Source organism: Patagioenas fasciata, chromosome 1 (assembly GCF_037038585.1).
Source record: "Patagioenas fasciata isolate bPatFas1 chromosome 1, bPatFas1.hap1, whole genome shotgun sequence".
NCBI classification, from domain to species: Eukaryota; Metazoa; Chordata; class Aves; order Columbiformes; family Columbidae; genus Patagioenas; species Patagioenas fasciata.
In genome coordinates this window covers 144,475,778-144,496,858 of record NC_092520.1, presented here as the reverse complement: position 1 = coordinate 144,496,858, position 21,081 = coordinate 144,475,778, and the positions used below count along the sequence as shown (strand labels likewise).

The following is a 21,081-nucleotide window of genomic DNA, read 5'->3' as shown; positions in this document are numbered from 1 at the left end:
GCTTCCCAAGAAATAAAAAGCAGGCAAATGAAACCAAAGACTGATACTTGATGTTCACTCCTTCCCCCAGCCTCTCAAGGAGCTGGACCATAACTTACATTAAATTTAAGCTGAGAGGCTTATAATGTCTGTGAATTCAAGGGTTGCTTCCTGTAGCAGAGGGGAAAACATTATGCCATACAGAAGAAAATTTAGCAAGTGTGCAGGAGAATTGTTTTGCAAACTCCTTCTGTTATTTGATTGATAGGTTGAACAAGCAGCATCTGTGCTCCTGAACAGGGCGGGTGTAAAGCACCAAGGAAGAAACTCAGATAATAAGAATAGAAAATCTCAGGGCCAAGCCCTAGTTTAGCATCCCCTCCTGCCCATCCTGTACAGTCCAACCTCACCCTCATATTCTTACAATGAGCATTGTCAGAGTTGTCTAAAATCACTCATCTAACAAAATAAACAAGTTTTTGTTTGTTTTTTAAGTCATGAGACTGAGCAGCAATCACTGTTCATAGAACTTTTGTTCTGAAAACTGCTTGTTGGCTTTTTTTATCAAAGAAAATGGGCTGTTACGCAACATGGCTATTACCTCATTTTTTTTCTACATTTTCTAAAGATACAGATTTATAATCCAAAGAATAGGTATCATTCAGACAATGGTAATGCAAGCCTTAACAAAACAATACATTATTTTATTCCTGAATAATTCTAATTTACATCTTCAAACTGTAACAATAGTGAACATAACATTTGGCAGATGCAGCACATTAATACTTCCCTTCTTGATGATAAAAAGGTGCCTTGTTCTGAACAGGTTATAATTACTCTTCCTTCACTTAAAATTCCACTTGTCTCTGTGCTTTAATGTGAGGAAATAGCTGGGGACTTTCACTATGGTTCTCTTGGGGTTTAGCTAGGCTTGGAAGAAAGCTAGCTGGCATTTGTGACACCATGTGTAGTTGAAGGTTCATCGCTGGAGGGTTCTTCAGTTTTGTTTTCTAACTGTGGGTGAGACCAGTGGGATCACAGCTGGTAGCACAGGTTGATAACGCAGCCCTTGCGATGGAAGAGAAGCTGGGAAGTAGCTGAGCAAGAAGAAGAAATGGAGCTTGAGCTGTATTGTGTTTGCATTTATGTCCAGAGCAGTCTCAGCCTTGCTTTTTATTCCCTTCATGTTCCGTAGCATCTCTGCCACACTGATGGCGAAGCAGCCTAGTAGTGTTTTTGGTGGCCACCGGGATTTTAGGTGGATTTACATATGTTATCAGTCATTCCACTCTGTTTTTTTGTGAGTGGTTTAATGCAGTGGTGGGGAAATGGTAATGAAAATGTTTTTGAGCCATAATATGGATAGGGCCTAATAACTGGTACAGGTGAAGAACCAGCCAGCAGTAAAGGGAGTAGAGACTTGTGGTGATTTGCGAGGAGAGTCCATGGCTGGGCAAAGTCTTCCCTCTGCCACTTGAGATGCAGAAGCCTTGACTTGGGTGATTTTGAAAGATGAAACCACTTCCAGTGTGTTGGATGAAATATATTAATTATGGAGCAGTGTAGAAAACACTAATATAGGATTTTTAAAGCAAATGTTAATAACCACATATTGGTGTTCTTGCCAAATTGAGTAAACACAACTTTTTCTTAATGAAGTCTGATTATAAACCTAATAGAGGAGAAGGAGGTTTAGAAACACCTTGCTTGGGTGGAGAGGAAAAGGTGTGTGTGCTTTCGGTGTGGTGGGTGTTGTGATTAGGTTTTTTTTGAAGTCTCATTTCCACATATCATTCAAGAATGGGAAGAAGCATCAAAAACATCCAAGGAATTGAGAGAGAGAGAAATAAATGTTCCAGGTGGAGTGGTAATACCTTCCCTGCTGATGGATGGTTCTGTAGTGTCTGAGGCACACGTACATTTTCCCTGTTGGGGCTTTCCTGCTGCCCCTGAACACCTCCCCATCTCCTGAAACAAGTGCAGCTTTCTGAGAGCTGCTATGGGCACCAGTGCCTGCAACAATGCATATAAATTAAATGGATACTATTCCTCTTGCAGGTGGATTTGCTGAGTTCTCCAGCTCTTTTCCTGGTCTCTGTGAAGGAAAATCCACTCTCGTCCCTACCTGCATTTCTCAACCCTGCCTACCTGTCTCCAACATCGGCCCAACCAGAATCCTGCCTCATCTCTATCTCGGGTGTCAGCGGGACGTCCTCAACAAGGTGAGCGTTCTGGGTGCCGTGTTGTTTACTTGAACGAGTTTATGATTTCCACGTGTCTTTGTCCATGCTTTTATCATACTGCATCATTACAGCCATAAAATATCTAAAGTAGATACAGATAATAGCTGTCTTGTGCATAAGCCATGGAAAGCTGTGTGAGAAGTGGTGATTTACAGACTATATAATTAAACCACGTGTCATGTAATATGAAACTGGGTCTCCTCTTTCCTTCATCTCAGAGCAGCTGATGTGGTACCTTTCTCAGTAGCCTTTCAACCAACAGCAAACTATCAAATCTGCCTTTAGAGCAGGTGAGGTAGTTTCCTGTGTACAGCTCTGACTACTTTGTTTTGGCAAGGCTTGGATGTTAATATATTAATGGTTACAGCAGGACAAAGGTAGATTGTCTGGTTTTTAGTATTTCCTTAAAGTGCTGGAAAAAATAGCACTTAAATACCACTAATTTTATAATGAGGGACTATGAATCTTTGTACACCTAATAAAATGTTCAGACCTGGACAGTCAGTGGGGTCATTTAAAATGAGCTTTTGTGGTAGCACTGCACTAAGAAACTCTTATTGTTTCTAAATACATGTACACTTAATAATTTTTATTCCTACAGAATAGCCCAGGACATTTTGGTATACACAAAATAGTTAGTAAAGTCATCAAATACATCACTTGCAGGGTGCTGGATTATCAGATGTCTCAAAGAGCTTGTCTCAAACTGCTACAGGTCTGTATTCCTCTGTGTATCCACAGATGCTTGCCTCCTTGAGGAGACCAACTCCTGTTGCTTACAATCTACATCTTGGGTCCCTTCACAGGGGAATTTTTATTACTTCTGCTGCCTGTGCCCTCTTGCTGTCCATGTTGTCTTACAGTCCTGTTTATTGGTTGAATCTCCAACAGCCTTCATATGCTGGCATTAAATACATGGATGAGGCAGAGGGGAGGGGTTCCTCACCTTGACGTGGTGCCTTAGTTATGTGCAAGGCTTATGTGTTTGCTTTTATTTCATGTATAAAGCTTAAGGTGGGAATTAGCCTGTAATTGTCTTGTAATTGGATCAAATTAGTATACTTTGACCAATACCATATTTTTCACTGGTTTCTCCTACTTTCACTCCATCCTAGTCTGGCCATTAATAGGCTCTTTTTTATTTTTCACAATTGTTTTAAGGGGATCTTTGACACACAAGCAAACATCTATAAGGTAATCGTGCTTTAATAGAGCATGCAGAAAAATCTTTTGTATGGAGGATAGTCAGCAGCCATTGTATTTACTTTGTCCTTTAAAAGCTTCTATGTCTTTACTACCAGGTAGCAAGTCAGCAATTCAAACTTGATTCGTTTACGATGGATGTCAAAGCAGCTTATTACTTTTCCTACCACAAAAGCAATTTGTGGTCCGCAGACAAAAGGCAGCAGGAACTAAGTAATTAAAAAAAAAAAAAAAAATCCTTGATTTAAATAATAGGGTATTAGACTGATGCTTTTATGCTGTTTGTTTCAATGCGTGAATGGCAAGTGCTACCATGGGTCACAGTGGGAGTGAGGAGGCAACTTGTTCTCCTCGTTCTCCTCCAGGGCCAGGGATGTGCTGCTTCATTTGGGACGTGACTGGAACTCCAGCGCTGCGGCTCTTAAGTTGTGAATAATCTTTGAGGGACAAAAGAGGCTGTTCCCTCTCCTCGCAGTAAATTGGTGCCTATGAATAGGTGTAGGGTTCTGCATGTGCCTCACGAGGAAAGGAGTTCAGGTTGGAGCAGTGGTTGGGAGTTTAACTTTAGGGCCGGAGGAGGCTAAAACCGTAACTACTACTGGTGAGACCCGAGCATGGCAGAGCTGTCTACAGCAAGAGTTTAGACCTGGCGGTGTCTCTCTTGCCTGTTAATCTCCAATTTGACATTGTTTTGGCGTTTGTTGGTCAGACACCAGGAAGTCCTGCAGCTGCGGATACTTTAGAATTAATGCAGGACCCCCAGGAGCTGATCAGATTTGTACTTCCTCATATTCTGGGGAGTTACAATCAGGGATCACTGTGTTTCCTATTTTTTATGGAGAACCACAAAAGCCACAGCATACAATCCACAGAAGGTTTGGTGAGTTCTTATTGCCTGGTGTCCTTTGTGACGGTCAGTCTTTTGGAAGTTCTTCCATAGATGACTGAAGCACATCTTGGGTTTCTTACCTGTTTAAGGACAAAACCACATCTTCCAATTTCAGATCTGCTTGTTGCTTATGCCTTTGTCCTCTCACTTTAAAGCAGGCAGTGTTTTATTCCGAGCATGTCACTTGTTCACTACACTGAAGTAGACCTTAGTGTCTCAGTAGCTTATCTTGCCTCTTCAGTTTCAGCTCTTGCCTGTGGAAAATCTGAGATGGCTTTATCTTTAATATTGGTACCTTTATTAGGAAGAGCGAGGAGGATGACTCTTACCACACATTGAGTGCCCAGAAATGTCAATATGTGCTAAAAAAGCTGGGAAGTGGAGAACGTTCAAAAGGGGAGGGTGAGAAACAAGAAACAGGGATAACTAGCAAAATAGTGAAGTTCTGCCTCTGTTAGGACGGCCCAGGAACTGGTAAGTGGTTTGTGTGCTCTAGCTTAATGGCCTTGCTGCGTTTTTGGTTGCTGGTAACAAGAAATAAACCCTCTATTAAGATTAGAATAGTTTGTGGCTTTTTATTCAAGTTCAGGTTTTAAAAAATATTTTTTCCGAAAAATTCTAGTAAGATACTCAAAAGTACAAGATGCAGTTGTACATGCTGACCTAAATTTTGCTTTCAAATGCTATCTGTGACTTCCTATTATTCCTCCCAATGACCAGACATACTGATTTCTCTAAAATTTAAATGTCTCAAAAAAATCTGCAGAAAAGAACTCTTAATTTGCACTACAGTTCAACGTGACAGTTTAAAGATATGAATTTTCAGTATGTTTTATGAAGATGAGCTAATCTTTTCAGGATCTTTGTAAGCTTATCTCTGAGTGCACGGCAAGGGAAATACTTGCCTTGTTGCAGGATGATCTGTGTTCATGACGTTTTAAGAATACTATCACTACTTGCTATGAATACCTCTGCTGATAACACTTTGGTTATGAAAGAGATGCAAACACAAACGCTTGGTTTGTGTCCTTTAGCAAAACTAATGATTACTTCAGAAAAGTCTTAGGAGATTTTTTGTACTTTTGCTTTACAGGTTTCTTTCTAAATGCTTAATTCTGAAAATGTTCATAGTTTTTTTTTTTTTGCTGGATTGAAATATGGAGAAGTTCTTTATAAAAGCTCCAGCAGAAAAGTTCATTTCACTTTTTGAGTCTCAGTGTGATACATTTATTGGTGGTTATCTCGGTGTGATATATTGGTGGCATTGCAAGAGGGTACTTGCTTTTACAGATCTTTGTTGCTGTTTGTGAAACAAAGACAAACTAATTCTAACCTAAACTCTCATAGTGACAGTGACCTCTCTGGAAAATAAATCAAATCTGCGTTGTGGTTATGGACCTGAGTGAGCCTCCTGCTTACATCTCATGTTTTGTATCAGCATTTAAACTGTAAAACCTTCTGCTTTGCGACTTATGTAACTATTCTCTTTCTTTTCTTCCAGATCTGGATTTTATTTCCTGGAACAAAATAACATTTTAGGGTGCCATTAATTTTCAGATTAAACAAGTCAAAAAATGTAAATAAGCTGACAAAAGAGCATTTAACTTCTTTTCACAGAGTTGTTAGCATTAGGATTTCTGGATCTTCCTCTGATCGTAATTCACTTCTTCCTCTTGGGTGCTTTACAATGCAGGCACTGTTATGGTTATTATATTGGAGCGTGTTGCACAGGGAATGATTGATACTTTAGAACAGAAGGAGACATAACTTCTTTCTTTAGCCTTGGTCTCAAAGGCAAGCACTAACACATTTTTGTGTGTTTTTCTGGCTGGGAGATTTCAGACTTGGCGTCTGCAGCCTTCTCCTTCCCATCTGAATAATCAATTCCACATCAAAAACCTTGCATAACTGTGGAGTCGTGATGGTTGGGCTGTGTGGCCCACCAGTGCTTACGCTTTAAGAGAAATAATAAGATTTTCTATTCTTTTTAAAAATTCATCAGCCTCCCCTTAGATTTACTCTGAACGACAATGTCTCATTGCAGTCCATTTGTTGGTGATACCTTCACCAGCTCCCTCTTGTATACGTGACAATGTTCGTGACCCTGCACGTACTTCTGTACCTGCTATTCCAGTCATTCCCCACTCACCCGCCAGCAGCGACAACAATAGGTGAGCTGGTTTGGGGACAGTATTTCAACATAGTGATCTAAAGCAGATAGTTATTTTACAGAAGGTGATGTCAAAGAGCTTGGGACCCTGGAAGGGGAAAACTGCATAGCCCAGGAGAGCGAGAGTCTCCCTTGCACACCTAAGATACCACAGGTCTAGCAGTAGCTACTCCCCTGTGCCAGGTGCCCTATTCCAAATACCTTCCCTCTCTGGGTAATCCCAAAATATTCCCCTACTTCCTTACTGCACTCCTACTTTTAAACTTTTAGGTCTGTGGGTGCGCGAGAGCTGGATGTAGCAACGGGAGATGCGACAGGGTCGGCTGTGGAAGGCATGCGGGGCTGAAGGGAGAGGGAGCTCGCTGGCTGAAGCTGGGGGGATGTGAAGAGAGAGGGGGAATAAATGACATATTCTTTGTCCCTGATGAGAAGCTGAGTTTTACTGGGAGCATGACCTAGGAAAATAGCAGGGTAAGAAGCACTAAGGCCGAGAACTGATTTTGACACATCCAGGCTTTTTTCTGGTTTTGCTTAGGTTTTTTTTTTGTTGTTTTAATCATTGCTGCAAATTGTATTTCTGGTGATTTGCTTTGCGAGTAACTGGTCGTCTCCTGTTCCCTTTGCATAGGTGTGTTTACGACATAATCTGTGTTCATCAGTATAAGGTGCCCAAACCTCTGAATGTGCTGACGTGAGGCACTTCAGATGAGAGTTTGGAGGAGCTGCTTGTTTTGCTCCAGACACAAAATTCAGCTCGCTGGCAGAAATCCGTGTAAATTCCCCATTTAAAATGCGGCCAGTAGCAGTTGTGTCCACGTCCCTCTGTAAATGGCACTGGTGGATTCCCATCTCCCCTGCCATCCTTTGTTCTCGCTGAACATATAATTGACGCATATACGTGCGTGTGAGTGTTCATCCCTTCTGCACACACGCTATAACATACACATGTACCTGTACTCTGCATGTCAGACATTATCTAAACTGCTGTGATTTGAACTAGAGAGGGTTTTGGCTCTTCAGCTAAACAGCCACATCTCAGGTTCTTTCCACCCAAACATCTTTACGCTTGCAGAAAAAAATATCATTTGGTTTCATGGCTGTGTTTGCATACTGGTAGACCTCCAGTTGAAATCTGCAGTGTAAGAATTCATTCTTCCTACTGCTCCCATGGACTGACATAATTTTTCTTTTTTTTTTTTTTAATATAATTGCTATAAAAGCAAAGGGATTAAAATCGGGGTTTTTTTGGCTTTTTTAATGTTTCAGTTTAGTTTCAGACTTCAGTTTCCACAGAAGTCTGGCCAAAAGCTCCCCAGTGTTTGCATTCAGTGTAACTACTGTCCAAGCATAGTATTGCGTGTCACTTACTGCCAAATCATATCTGAACCAGAAAAGTTGCTTGATCAGTATTACTCCAAACCTGCTTAATTGCTTTTCTGTGTCAAGATGCTTACGTGCAGGAGACTGAATGGTGTTTATAGAGCCATCTCCAGTTTTCTAATACTTGTTTCACATGTTTTGGCGCTAACGTACCTACTGCATCAGATACTACTTTGCATGACTCTAAATGCAGAGATTATGGCAAGGTGCAGATAAGAGGTCTCTTTTTATTTGCAGTCATGAAAACTGACTTATTTTAAAAGCTCAGTTGGCTCTTATGCTTTGAATCTCTTTTCTTGTTGCTGTGATAATCTCTGAGATGCAAAAGGACTGAAGGATGAAAACTGAAAGATGAGCAACTCAATTGTAACCCACAAAGTGGAATTCCTGTAAAGCTGCAGTCAGTGCTGTGTGAAAATGGTCGAATTCAAGGTCTTCAGCTCTTAACCAGCTCTTTCTCTCAAGGTTGTGAGTTCTGCACATGGCCTTAGATAAACAAGGAAGTCCCAGACACTTCAAGAGGTGACTGCAGGAGGCATCGGTTTCATTTCATATTTCTCTACCAGTATCTGTGATGGGGCAACCTCAGTCTTAAATATGTGATCCAGAAAATACGTATTTGGGTCAGCAAACTGCATGTGAGAAGTGCTTGGTTATGTTGTCAGTTTGCACAGTGGGAATTTAAACCAAAGTAGCCAAAAATTTATTCTCTTGGAGGTGATGCTTTATAGTAGCAGAAGGTATTGTACCATTGTTTCTGTTCTTTGTTAACTTTGTACGGGCTTTGCAGACCATATGTTACTTGGGTATGCTGGATGTCTCATTAAAAGTTGTTTGGGGAATTAAAAGCTGAGGAAGTGTCTTTTTTTAAAAAAAATTAAAAAGCGCCCCCTAGTACAGCTAGAGCAATTCCAAATGAATTCCAGTTTGGCTTTTAGCTTTATAATGTGCTTTGGGTTCATAGTTTCTTTTGTAATGTGCCAAAGGTACCATTTGACTGCTCTAGGCTTAATCTTTCTCTCTTTCCTAGGAGCTGATGCAGCAGAATGATATTGGCTACGTACTCAACGCCAGCAATACTTGTCCAAAGCCTGATTTTATTCCGGAATCCCATTTCCTGAGAGTGCCTGTGAACGACAGCTTTTGTGAGAAAATTTTGCCTTGGTTGGACAGATCAGTTGATTTTATAGGTGAGAAGAAAATTTACATTCTCTTTCTAGACCAGTTTCTGGATTTCTTTGTGTGTCTGCCTTGCTGTTTTGGCTGGAGAAGACCTGAATGCTTTCTGGGTGGTACGAAAATACCCTAAGGAGCTATGTAGATGATCGCCATCACTTTCAAAGCACAGAAGCAAAATAACACAGGGAGATTCTGCCACTGCGTGTTCCAGCACTTATGGAACAAAGAGACTTTTTAAGAGCACAACTCTGCTTTCTGGCAACCTAGTAGATGCTTGATGTATGCCTGCAGAGTGCGAATTAGAGAATTGGACGTACAGATCCTGTCTTCAGCTTTGAGAAGCGAGCTAGCCAAATTTTAACCGGCCAAATTGTTCTAGCATGAATGCTTGCTATTTACTTGCATATAAAATTAGTAACAATCACCTTTCCCAGACTTCTAACGAGGGTTGTTTATGTACACATTAAAATGCGGTATGCTGTAACTGCAGCATGTTTCCTGTGTGTAGGCACATGCTGTTTCTATACTCAGTGCTATACAGCACGAGAGAAAATAAGTTATTTTTGTTTAAAACTTCCATGAGATTTGCGGTGAGGAATTGATTTGGAAATTTTGAACAATTTTAAATAACAATCGCTTTCTGTTCGAAGTTTTTGTCTGAGTGTGACGTTTGCCGATTTCTTTGCTATGCAGAAAAAGCAAAAGCGTCCAATGGGTGCGTGTTAGTGCACTGTTTAGCTGGAATATCTCGCTCTGCCACAATCGCTATTGCATATATCATGAAGAGAATGGATATGTCCTTAGATGAAGCTTACAGGTAAGGAGAAAATTTCCCTTCGTGTTTATTCTGGTGCCTGTTGGCTTGTTTTTCAGATGAAGAACGCAAGGCTACATGACCAAGGGTAGAAGCAGACATGTTACTTTATCTGGTAGTTCACTGGACTCTGCACACTCCTCCTTTAAATGTTGGTTTCCTCCATAAACAAATTAATGATGTTGTGTAGACATCACACACCTAATATTAATTCCCCACCTGCAAAATGCTGATGTTGGTCTTCGCTCCCAGTAGGCAAATACATGGAATTGAAGCTGCTTATTGAATATGTGTGTATACATATGTACGTATACACACAGAGCTATAGCACGCATATAGCAGTATCTTCGAAGTCAGAGAGAGGATGGAATGGATAGGGTTACAGAAAGAGGACTGAGGATATTTATAATCAAGCTTCTGACACATGCTGGGCTGGAGCTGCTGACTTCAGTTTGGTGTTTGGTAATGCTCTCAAAGAACTGCCTGCAGGTGAAATGTCTAGGAATTGAGAAAGCTGCTTTGTCGCTGTTAAACTCAACCAGAAGGTATTTTTAAGTGCTGGTTCTTTGTGGCATCAGGGAATTTTTGTGCGCTCCCCCCCCCCCCCCTTTTAACCTTTCCAATCCCGTGTTTCTGTACTTGGATTGTGAACCCTTCACTGGATTCCAGGCGGCTTGGTTGCAGTTTACCGTGACGTCTGTATTTCATGTAACAACCCGTTTTGCTGCGCTGTACAGAAAGCGATGGTTTTGTTTTTGATGGGCAGCACACGTCAGCCGGCACAGCTGACGCGTGGCTCTAACCCGCGTGGTGCAGGAGCAATTGGAACAATTGGGCTGAAGCAGTGGGAGACGAGCCCTTCCAAACGACGGCTGCGTTTGCTACGACTACCCCTGAAACACCAACTAGGACAGAAAGATGAACATTCAATATTCCCTCGTGGAACGTGATTTCGGTGGGGCGTTTTCTTTTAAGCTGATGAACATAATTATATGTCCAGTGACAAAAGTGTGTGGAGGAGGTGCCTGAACTACAAGCATCTCCCATTGCCTCTAGCTGTTTTCCACTGTTTCTTATTGGAGCTTACTGGCAGTCCGGTGCTGTGCAGTAATTTCAACATCTAATGGTGAAACAGGTTTGGTTAGGAGGTGTAGGTGAAAACTCACAGGTATAGGTAATATGGATGAATTAGTGGATGCGGATGGACGCTGCACAAGGTGTGAGCTTGATTCAGTTAAAGAAACAACCTCTCTGGTCTCAGGGTGGAGTGGTCTGGAGGTGAAGCTATAGAGTAGAAACACATTCAAAATGCATGTGCATCAGGGAACTTCTGAAGTGCTGCTTCTAAATTCTTCCATGAAATCTCTGCATTTAATTCTGGTTTGTTTTTTAACCAGAAGTGTCAGGTGAGTGTGAAGGATTAATCATCCCCGGCCTCTTTTTCTTTACACTGTTAATATTGAACAACTACTGTGAAATATAGCTTATATTTTGCTATGTTTCCTTTGAAAAGGCTTAGTGGGAGCAGTCTGCAACTCATTTCACCCATTGGTTTGGGATCTGGTCAGCAAAGCTTGAAAGAAAAATACTGTGAGTTAATGAAAGCCATTAACTAAAATGTTTGACACTATTACAAAAATAAAAGGTGATACTTACTCAAAGTGAAAGATCTGAGGAAATAATCACTGTGTTTAATATTTTCTTCTGTATGGATGATACAAAGGGAACAAACATCAAAATTAAATGTTACTCGGTTTTGCAATTGGAAAAAAGAACATGCATTTTGAAATGAAAAGGCTTCCAAAGCCTTAAAGCTTGTTTGGGGTATCCAGCAGACTTTCCTGAACCCTTTTCATTTTTTAGAAAGCTAGTTCTAAATTTAGGACTGCCCAATATGTTGGGGTGAGACGAGGAGAAAGTGGAAGGGAGAAGCTACCAGAACACAGGCCAGAAATGGCAGTGTTGACTAGAAGGATTTTGCTTTAAATAACAAATCAAATAACGACTAGCTTTGGTGGGAAAAGAATGAATGAAGACTCTGTGAATTCTTGTGAGTGATTTGCTTACACTGAGATAAAAGCCCCCAAATTCTATGCTAGGAGATTGACCTAAAGAATCTCATCTGAGGTGACTTACTAGTTCTCTCCATTTGCCAGCGTTGGCACTTCATGGTGGAAGTTTCCACTATCACTTTGCGCAACCTGATCTTCCAGGTCATCACATCAGCTCCAATAGTCCTACTATTGTTTGTGGGTTGGCAACTTTAAAAAAAAAAAAAGCAAGTTTTGTTTGGTATTTTTCATGTGCTTGCTTGCATTTGTGCTCATGTGTGTATATATATATATGCATGCACAAGTACACATTCGAATTTTTTTTCCTGCTGTTTTTAATGGCTGCACAGTCACCTTCTGTACGCATCCCCAGAGATTTTTTCTTCTTTTAATAATATTTAGTTTTCCCAGTGATACATTATATGTGTGTTTGTACTAGATTTAGCTCTTCAGGGTTTCTTCCCTTGTTAATTCCCTTGTCATCTAGTACCTTCATAGTTCCAGGAATGCTTTAAAAACAAAAAAAAAGGAGGAAGGATGTGGGCAGATTTCTGTTTTACAGCCTCTGAAGAGCAAAGAGTACTTATTTATTTAGCTATATTAGCAATCAGGCAGGTAGGAGAATGTATTGCTTTTGGATTTAGCTTTGGAAGTATATGTCACGAGTTATAATACTTCAATCTTTCATACATTTAGAGTCTCAGGAAAACATTTTAAGTATGTGTTGCACCTTGTCCATATTCAGCCGAGTATGCAAGTGCGTGCTTGGGTTGGCACGTGTCTGTGACTCAGGCCGCTTCCCACTGCGCTCAAAAACGGGTTAACTCTTGCAGTGATTTGGTCACAACTGCTGAACATCTACAGAGCTGGAGAGAGCGTTTTCATTTTTAACGCTGCATTTGCCCCTTTCTCGTTTTCTTTTTGATGGTCAGATCAGCGGTCAGTACCAGCGTACGGTAGAAATCTCTGGCCTGTGCTGTAGAGGGTCAGCAGGTATCAGAACTCTTTGTCTTGCCTGCCAAAGATGAACAGGGTAGGAAGCGCTTACTGCGCTAACAGCAGCAGGAGAGAGGTGGAAGCAACGTGGGGTTTTGCCCCTGCGACTGGTGGGGAAGATGCTTCCTGCGGCTCAGGGGAGGTCAAGCTCTCTGGGCTGGAGCTCTGGTGATGTTCTTGCAGAACTTGAGAAGCTCTCAACTCTGGTCAGAAACCAAGGTAGCAAAGAGCCCACTGGTGAAGTCAAATAAGACAAATGATTCCCGCAAACCTTGTTGGGGACATCAAGAAGAGGTAAAAAGAAGGCTTGCTATTCCCTTTTTTAGCTACCTTTAACTAAGCTTCAGAGAGAACTGGGAGCATCCAGCATTATGTTGCTTAAAAGCTGCGGGGATTTTTTCCATCCATGTGTCCTGTGCTTGGCTGAACCTCAGTCCAGGCCCCCTGACAAGTCAAGATGAGGTGGTTAGCATTCACAATAGACATTACAGGTTTATCTCGGGTCTGAGCAGCAGGTCCTTAACTTGGTTTTTTTGTCCCCTCTTTCCAGATTTGTGAAAGAAAAAAGGCCGACCATTTCTCCCAACTTCAACTTCCTGGGCCAGCTTTTGGACTTTGAGAAAAAGATCAAGAACCAGAGCGGGCAGCCTGGACATATCAGCAAGCTGAAACTTCTGCATTTGGAAAAAAGCAGCGAGCATGTGCTGGTGCCAGAAGGAGGGCAGAGCAGCCTCTCCTCGGGCCAGCTCTGCATTACCGCTACCTCTGAGACGGTGGAACAGAAGCCGATGGACTGCAGCAGCGCACCGCGCGGGCACTTGTCCCCCCTGGAAGATGGCCCGCTGGTACAGGGCATCAACGGGCTGCACGTCTCCCTCGACAAGGTGGAGGACAGCAACCGGCTGAAGCGCTCCTTTTCTTTGGATATCAAGTCCGTCTCCTACTCGGCAAGCAGCACCTGCGTGACTGCCTCGGTTCAGGGCTTTGCCTCCTCCGAAGACACCCTGGAGTACTACAAACACACGACTGCTTTAGATGGAGGCAGCAAGTTGTGTCAGTTCTCCCCTGTCCAGGAGGTCTCAGAGCAGACCCCAGAAACCAGCCCTGACCAAGAGGAGGCAAACCCTCCCAAGAAACTCCAGAACACCTGGCAGCTGGAGAGCCAGAGCAAACGGCAGCACCTGGGGAGAGCCAGCGGCGGTGCCACCACGCAGCGGTCACTCCTGTACCCCCTCCACCGGAGCGGGAGCATGGAAGACAACTACCGAACAAACTTCTTGTTTGGTCTCTCCACCAGCCAGCAGCACTTGGCGAAGTCTGCAGCCGGGCTGGGCCTCAAAGGCTGGCACTCGGACATCTTGGCCCCTCAGACCTCGGCCACGTCGCTCACCAACAGCTGGTACTTCGCAGCTGAGTCCTCGCGTTTCTACTCGGCCTCCGCCATCTACGGGAGCGGCGCCGCCTACTCGGCCTACAGCTGCAGCCAGCTGCCCACGGGCTGCGACCCGGCCTGCGCCGTGCGCAGGAGGCACAAGCAGGGTGACCGGGGCGACTCCAGGCGCAGCTGGCATGAGGAGAGCTCCTTCGAAAAGCAGTTCAAGCGCAGGAGCTGCCAGATGGAGTTTGGGGAGAGCATCATGTCGGACAACAGGTCCAGAGAAGAACTGGGGAAAGTAGGCAGCCAGTCAAGCTTTTCAGGCAGCATGGAAATCATTGAGGTGTCTTGAGGGAGGCAGCGGGTTTGTGTGACTGTGTGGGAGTTGCTTCCCCACCTCCAGGCTGCTCCCCCGGCGTTGGAGAAGGTCCCTGTAAATCTGAAAAGAACAAACTTCGTGCAAAAAAGGTGGTGGGGGGGGAGGGAAGAAATGCGAGGCTTCAGTGTGAACGCAGCGACTGGATTAATACGGTGAAGAAACAACAAGTGAGTGTTTGCCTGAGGAGACCATGTCTCACTGGGTTTTTCTCCTCCCCTTTGCTGGAGAAGGGCAGAACATTTCAAAGGTCTTTCCCTGACAGAGGAAGCAATGATATGCAATGGATTGCACATCCTTTCAGTGGTTTTTGAAGAGGAGGAGCTCTCTCAGTATCAAACCCTTTCTGTGGTCCCACTGACAGATGCTCCTGCCCATCAGAGCTAGTTTTGTTCTCCCCATCTCCTGCCCCACACCTTCACCAGTGCACCTTAGCCCTGACACTGAGCCAACCTCGGGAGGGAGACCTTTTTCCCCTGAGAAAGGAGATCGGGAGCGATTCCAAAGGCCGTAGGGACTGGTTAGAGCAAGGCTGGTCTGAAGACACGGTTCAGACACGTGTAAATACTGGTGTAACTATTGTTCTAATGGGTAGGCTTTAGGTGATACGCTAGAGAGCTGCTTCAGAGAAAAAAAAACGCAGTACCTCAAAAATATAAAAAATAAACTAGGGCTTTATGGCTGCCAGGTGCTGGTAGTCAGTTCATAAGCAATGTGAACAAGTAACAACTAGCCACATTTGATTTATTTTTTTTTTTTTAAAGCTGTCTACGCACAAGTGTTTCAGTTGGCTCAGCAGCAATATGTAAAAGAGACAAATGAACCATACTTACGCCTGTTCCCCCAGTCTTTTGAAACATAAAATAAGCAGTATTTGTATTTTTTGTATATGAAGCTGGCTTCTGGGAGAGGGGTAGCTACTTTGGCTTCTAAGCTATAACAAAGTGGTTAATACTTAAGGTAACATGCAAGAGAAGTGTCTGCTACAATACCGCAACATCCCCTTCTTGCCAACTGACAGTTCAATAGATGGCTCTTTCTTTGTTTGTTTTTTTAAAGCTAAAAGTGAAGTTTTGTCCTTAACTGAGCAGTACCATTAAGGAATCTGTGGTGTAAGGGCAGTTCAGGCGGCTGGGTTTTTTTCCATCCCAACATCCCCACTCAGACTGTGGGGACCTGGAGGTAGAAGCTTCTCATTAGGTTTGCTGGCTGAAGTCTGAGCTGGCTGTCCAAGGAAAACAGAAGGGGGAACCTCCAGCCTCCCACCTCAGTGTGCATGTGAAAGACAGGGGGTTTGAGAAGAGACAGCTTTAGTAGAAAGCACTCATGGTTCAAAAGGACCTTGACCTGGCTGTTATCCTCTGTGCCAGCCTGTCCCGTTGTTTCCCAGCCTGCTGACGGGTGATCTGGCTGCAGACACATTCCCCGGTGCTGCTGCTGGCTGGTACCGAGTCCTCCCCCCTCTCAGGAACACACCAACTCGAGGAGTTGTCGCTGCCCCGCTGCAGTGACATTGAGCTCAGGCACAGCCCTTCTTGTGGGGGTCATGACCACAAACCAGCTGCTTCGCCTCCCGCGGTACCTCGGCTGCCGCTGCTCTAAGGGTTTCGTGCACGCATGTCGCTGGGAGAGGCTTGCGGCCAGCGGGGAGCACAGCATAAAGCTCCAGCCTTCCCGCACCCACGGGAGATGTGCACGTGTTATCCCGTCTTCCCCAGCGCCCCTTGGAACATGCACATTGTGGGGACCATGCTGTTTCGTTCCGTTTCAGTGCAGGCAGCTGAAAATTGTAAATTGCATGTAACAAACAGCTTTAAAAAAAAAAAAATTAAATTTGTCAGCAGCAAACTGAAGCCCTAATGCAAGTCAGCAGCTTGCGTTTTGTTTTTACTGTAAGTAAGTAAGTTTAGCTAGTTTGTGACTCAAATCTCAGGTTTTACTGTACTGAAAAGCAGAGAAGATTTTGTCATTGTTTTATTTTGTGGCTAGGCTGTGACTTTTAATTTCCTACAGTGGACTGTCGAAAATAGCACTGAAAGCTACAGCGTTGATTGACTTGATACTAAAAAAAGTGCAAAAGACACAGAGAGAGACAGCACCGGGAGTAACTGAACCCAGAGGCCATGTTTGTGCTGTGTGTGTGAGATGCTGGAAGAAGGGGCAGCCCGGGCAGGGGACAGGTTGACACCACACTGGAAAGCATGTCAGGTCTTGGCTATTCATTCAACACACTGCCACTTGTCTCTGTTTACATATAAGTGAAAGTGATTATATTACAACTATTTTCGGCATATACACACACTCTTGTGTGTGTATATATGTATGTAAACGATATAACAGTGCTCCTCAGCCAGATTTCAGTAAAAGCCCATGTCTTTGATTTAAATCAGTTAATAGGGCTTAATACAAATCAGTCCCTAGAGGCAGAAACAGAATGTTCCTGCCCTTTGTGCTCCTTCACATGTCCATATTCTCCCCTTCTCTGTATACTTACAAATACATGTATTGGGTTGTGTTTGGTTAATCACCTTCTGAGGAACTGAAGTCTGGTCTTCTGACTCCTTGTGATTTGCAATACGCTACCTATCACCACTGAATGAATCAAAGCTGTAGGCTCAGTATTTTTAGGGGATAGGTTCCCCTAAGGAGGAAGCCTTAACCCCAACTCCTGTGCAGGGTGGTATCCTGTGTCCTGTACCTGAACATTGCTGGAAATGGTCTGTAGAAGTTTGGAAAGCAAAGTGGAGGATGCAAGAGGGGAAATGTGTACATGTTCAATATGAATATAATGTCCTTTGGTGTATGGCAAGCTGTTTTAAATGGTTCAGAGAGATGCGAGTTTCTCATCGTGTTGTGTCATGAGCATTACCTGTATGTTATGATGAAATAAAATCAGAAATGGTACCTGTTTATATAGAACAGCTGAGGGAGGAGCCTGTGTGCCTCTGGCTATGGAGTGTGTGTTATCTGCCAGCACCCAGGACTAGCAGGGAGTTCGTCCTTATCCTGTGTGTCCGTCGCAGATGCAAACTCTTAATGAATGGCACTGATTGACACAAGCAGCATTGACTTTACAGCACCCGAAAGAGTTTCTGCCTCTCACCTGTTCACCCCAGCTCTTCTGCTCCCTTGAACAGCAGCAGTGGCACTTGTCTGCATTAACAACTGACAGTGGCTAACGCTGCTGTGAGTAAAATGTTCCCAAGCTGGCTGTGCCAGTCTTTCTGAACCAAGTATTTCAAATTGATTACCTGCGATGAACCCCATGTTTTTTTCTCGGCTCCCATACTTCTTCTTTGAAGAAGAATTTTATTACTTGTTTAAATACTTGTTTTGACTGATTCTGCCAGTCCTGAGGCAGTCAGAGTGACTTTGGATTGCTGTATGCCCCTCACTGATCCTTTGGAGAACAGCTTATGCATATGTAGCATATATTAAAATTAAATCCTGCAGCAGAATATGGCTGCTACAGTTTTACCCTTAGATGGCAAGCCTAGTAACGGTGTCTTCAAACTCCGATGAAGCAACAGAAGCATTTAAGATAACTTCAAAGCATAATTCCAGAAAGGGAAATGCAGAATCTCTGGCTGTTTTAGAAGAGGCTGTGTAATCAGTCAGAACCCAAGTAGCAACCTGCCTGAGCTTCTGTGCTTGCTTTCTACAAACAAGACATAACAGCTCTTACGTAGAAGGTTTGCTTCCATTGCACAGTAAAAAAAGAACCATGCACAATACTAGACCTAAATGGCATTGGCTTGTTATCCTGCAAAACAGGTTCACTTGACAATCTTTTAAGATTTACCTGCTCTAGTTTTCCTCGGACTAGCTCTGTTTGTTCCCTCGAGTTCTGTTTTTTGAAGCATGCACTTCATCTTTCAGCACTCCTCCTTTTGCCCGCTTTGCAGGACGTGCTCTGTTCTTGTTCCTCCATCCCTCCACTCTTGCCCCTGCCAGTAGACAGCTCTGTGAAGAGACAGCCTCACCCCATCTCTAGTTAAAACCCAAGAGGCAACTGAAACATCTCACACGTGTCATCAACATTTAATTTTCATTTCATTGACTGGCATTGCTGGGAAGGGGTCCCGGAGGTCACTAGGCTCTTGATTAAACCATCCCAGTTAAATTCCTAGAGTGAAGTGGACTGAAAATAGGGCAAACCTCCCCCTAGCATGGAGCAGGTAGCCCAACTTTTGAGGAGGCAGTGGGTGGAGGGGGGGGAGTAAGAGAGAGAGTAGAAATGCAGTCATTACATGAGCCGCTGTTTTTACCAACTATACATTCATCAGCTAGCTGCTGACTCGCAGCCCACATTTTAAGTTGATTTCCATGAGCAAGTGGTTTCAAAAGTCCAGAACAGTGGCCTGGCACTTCTCCTGGGGTCAACACAGGAGTCACAATAAGGCTGTAAGTGCCCTTGTTTGTATCTGAAACTGGTGACATTTAGCCAAACTCAGCCTACCTAGACCTTTTAATTAGATAGCCAAACCCTCACTGAACACCTCTAGCTAGCCTGTAACTTCATGTTTTTGAGATAAAAGTAGAGTTATTCTAGTACTTTTAGACATTATAGCATTATAATACAATACCACTATTACCCCTAGAAAACCACGACTGGGGATTCCAGTAGAAGAACAGTGTTCATAATATATCAGTGTAACCTGGCAACTGGCCTTTCCCTTTGAACCAGACCTACAGGAGAACTTCTTGGCCCTTGGGCCCAAATGTTTGCTCTGAGGCAAACTGAAGTGCTGCCGCAGCAAAGCCTTCGGCTGTTCTACGCGACAAGAATTTTAATGAGAGCCGCTAGAAATAGAAAAAGGGAGCTATTTGCAGCCTGCAACACCCTGAAGAGGGACAGCTTTCCTAGCATGTAGAATGCTGCAAACCACACATTTGGGGAACAGCCCTGCTGGAAGGGGTCGCTCCCTTCCAGGTGTGGATTTCAGCTGCTGCATACAGGGACCCTCACCGATCACCACTGCTGTGCAAAACCAAAGTGTTTTGTACAGATTGCAGGCAGCAATGAGCCTGGGGCATCAGATCACTTTAGAAACAACTGCGCAAAGCCCACACACTTGCCTCTCTCTTTTGCAGCGCAGGTGACAGCCCATTGCTGCTTTGCTTTCCCAGTGCCAGGAGAACCGCGTGCTGCTGCAGGTACGTTCACTTCTCCTCTAAATCATTTTTCTAAGTTTGTTAGAGTAACCGGTTTCCTGCAGGGAAGAGCTCCATCATGGACTGTTCTCAAAGCTGGGCTTCCCTCAGCAAGTAGCAAACTGCTCTTATAGCTCTTACATTGCTTTTTAAAAAAACCCAAATTTTGCTATCCACTTGCAGAAAGCTGGTTGCTCCATCTTTAACAACACTTGTGACATTCCACTGAGCCTCCATTATTGCTGTGTTTCTCAGTAGCTCGGCCTGCATCAGAATTAAAAGAACAGAATCAAATGCTCCATTTGAACTACAGTGGTAACACCCCCACCAAGTTATTGCCAAAATCTAGAGACATCCTCATGTATTTCTGCAGTTGAGTCACAGTCTTAACAGTAGGCCATCCTATTTCATTACCTCCACAACTTCCGCATGAAGTCTGTTAAAATACAAAGTGTTAAAAAAGACAAAAGGGTTATTTTGTGCAGCTGACATTAAGAATTGCCCTTTGAATGCTCCTCTTCTCCCCCACCTTAGGAGGACTAGCTCTCTTACTGCTGTGGGTGTACTGAGCACACCCCTCACCACCTCAGACCTGCCATGGCTTTGGGGACCACTTGGTGAGCTATTCTCTCTGCGTCCCTGCTGAACATCGGGCTGTCCCGTGCAGGCTCACATTATGAAGAAGTTAAAACCTAAACGTGGCAGCTGAAAGCAAGCCAACAGCTCCCAGAGAAGTACGGCGGACCAGCTGTAAAGAGGCTGAAGTTTGGCTAAAAGTGCAAACTGGCCTATTCAGTGATATGTGAGGAGATGAGCCTCCAGCTGGGAAGGGGCCACCCCAAAAGCCAAGCTGCTCAGGGATGCCCACCTCTACTTCCTCCTGCCATATGGCAAAGAATTGACGTAAAGCACCTGTCTCTTTTTGACAGGGAGATAAGTGTGAGGGGGGGAAAAAAAAAAGAGAGAAGTACTTTTCTGCTCATGTTTAGTCTTCCCACTGAATCTTAGGAAAGGTGTTGGGTGCACACAAGGTGCAACTGCCCTAATAAAACAGGCAGAGAGTGGCTCATGCCACCAGTGCTTTGCACAGAGAAGTTGCCATCTTACACAAGTATCGGAGCCCATCAGTCCCAGACCCTCTTCTCTACCTCCAAGAGGCTACCGGCACAGAAAAGGTAGGCAGCCAGCTGAACTACAGTCTCACCCCGCTGCCGGCGAGTCACGAGCATCGCTGCGCACATCATTTATTTGAAATGGACATCAGTGCCAACC

At 43.8% G+C, this 21,081-nt stretch overlaps 1 protein-coding gene across 7 annotated transcripts in view; it reads left to right on the top strand.

The window, feature by feature from the left end:
• DUSP16 (dual specificity phosphatase 16) overlaps positions 1–17,574 on the top strand; it is a 69,090-nt gene extending 51,516 nt beyond the window's left edge. For all 7 annotated transcript variants that reach the window (XM_065850508.2, XM_065850527.2, XM_071816893.1 and 4 more), the window contains exons 5-8: positions 2,038–2,201; positions 8,895–9,054; positions 9,737–9,860; positions 13,455–17,574. In XM_065850508.2, coding sequence (XP_065706580.2) covers positions 2,038–2,201; positions 8,895–9,054; positions 9,737–9,860; positions 13,455–14,631 — 1,625 coding nt within the window. In that variant the 3' untranslated portion in view covers positions 14,632–17,574. The remainder of the gene's footprint in view (positions 1–2,037; positions 2,202–8,894; positions 9,055–9,736; positions 9,861–13,454) is intronic.
• The last annotated feature ends 3,507 nt before the right edge of the window (positions 17,575–21,081 follow it).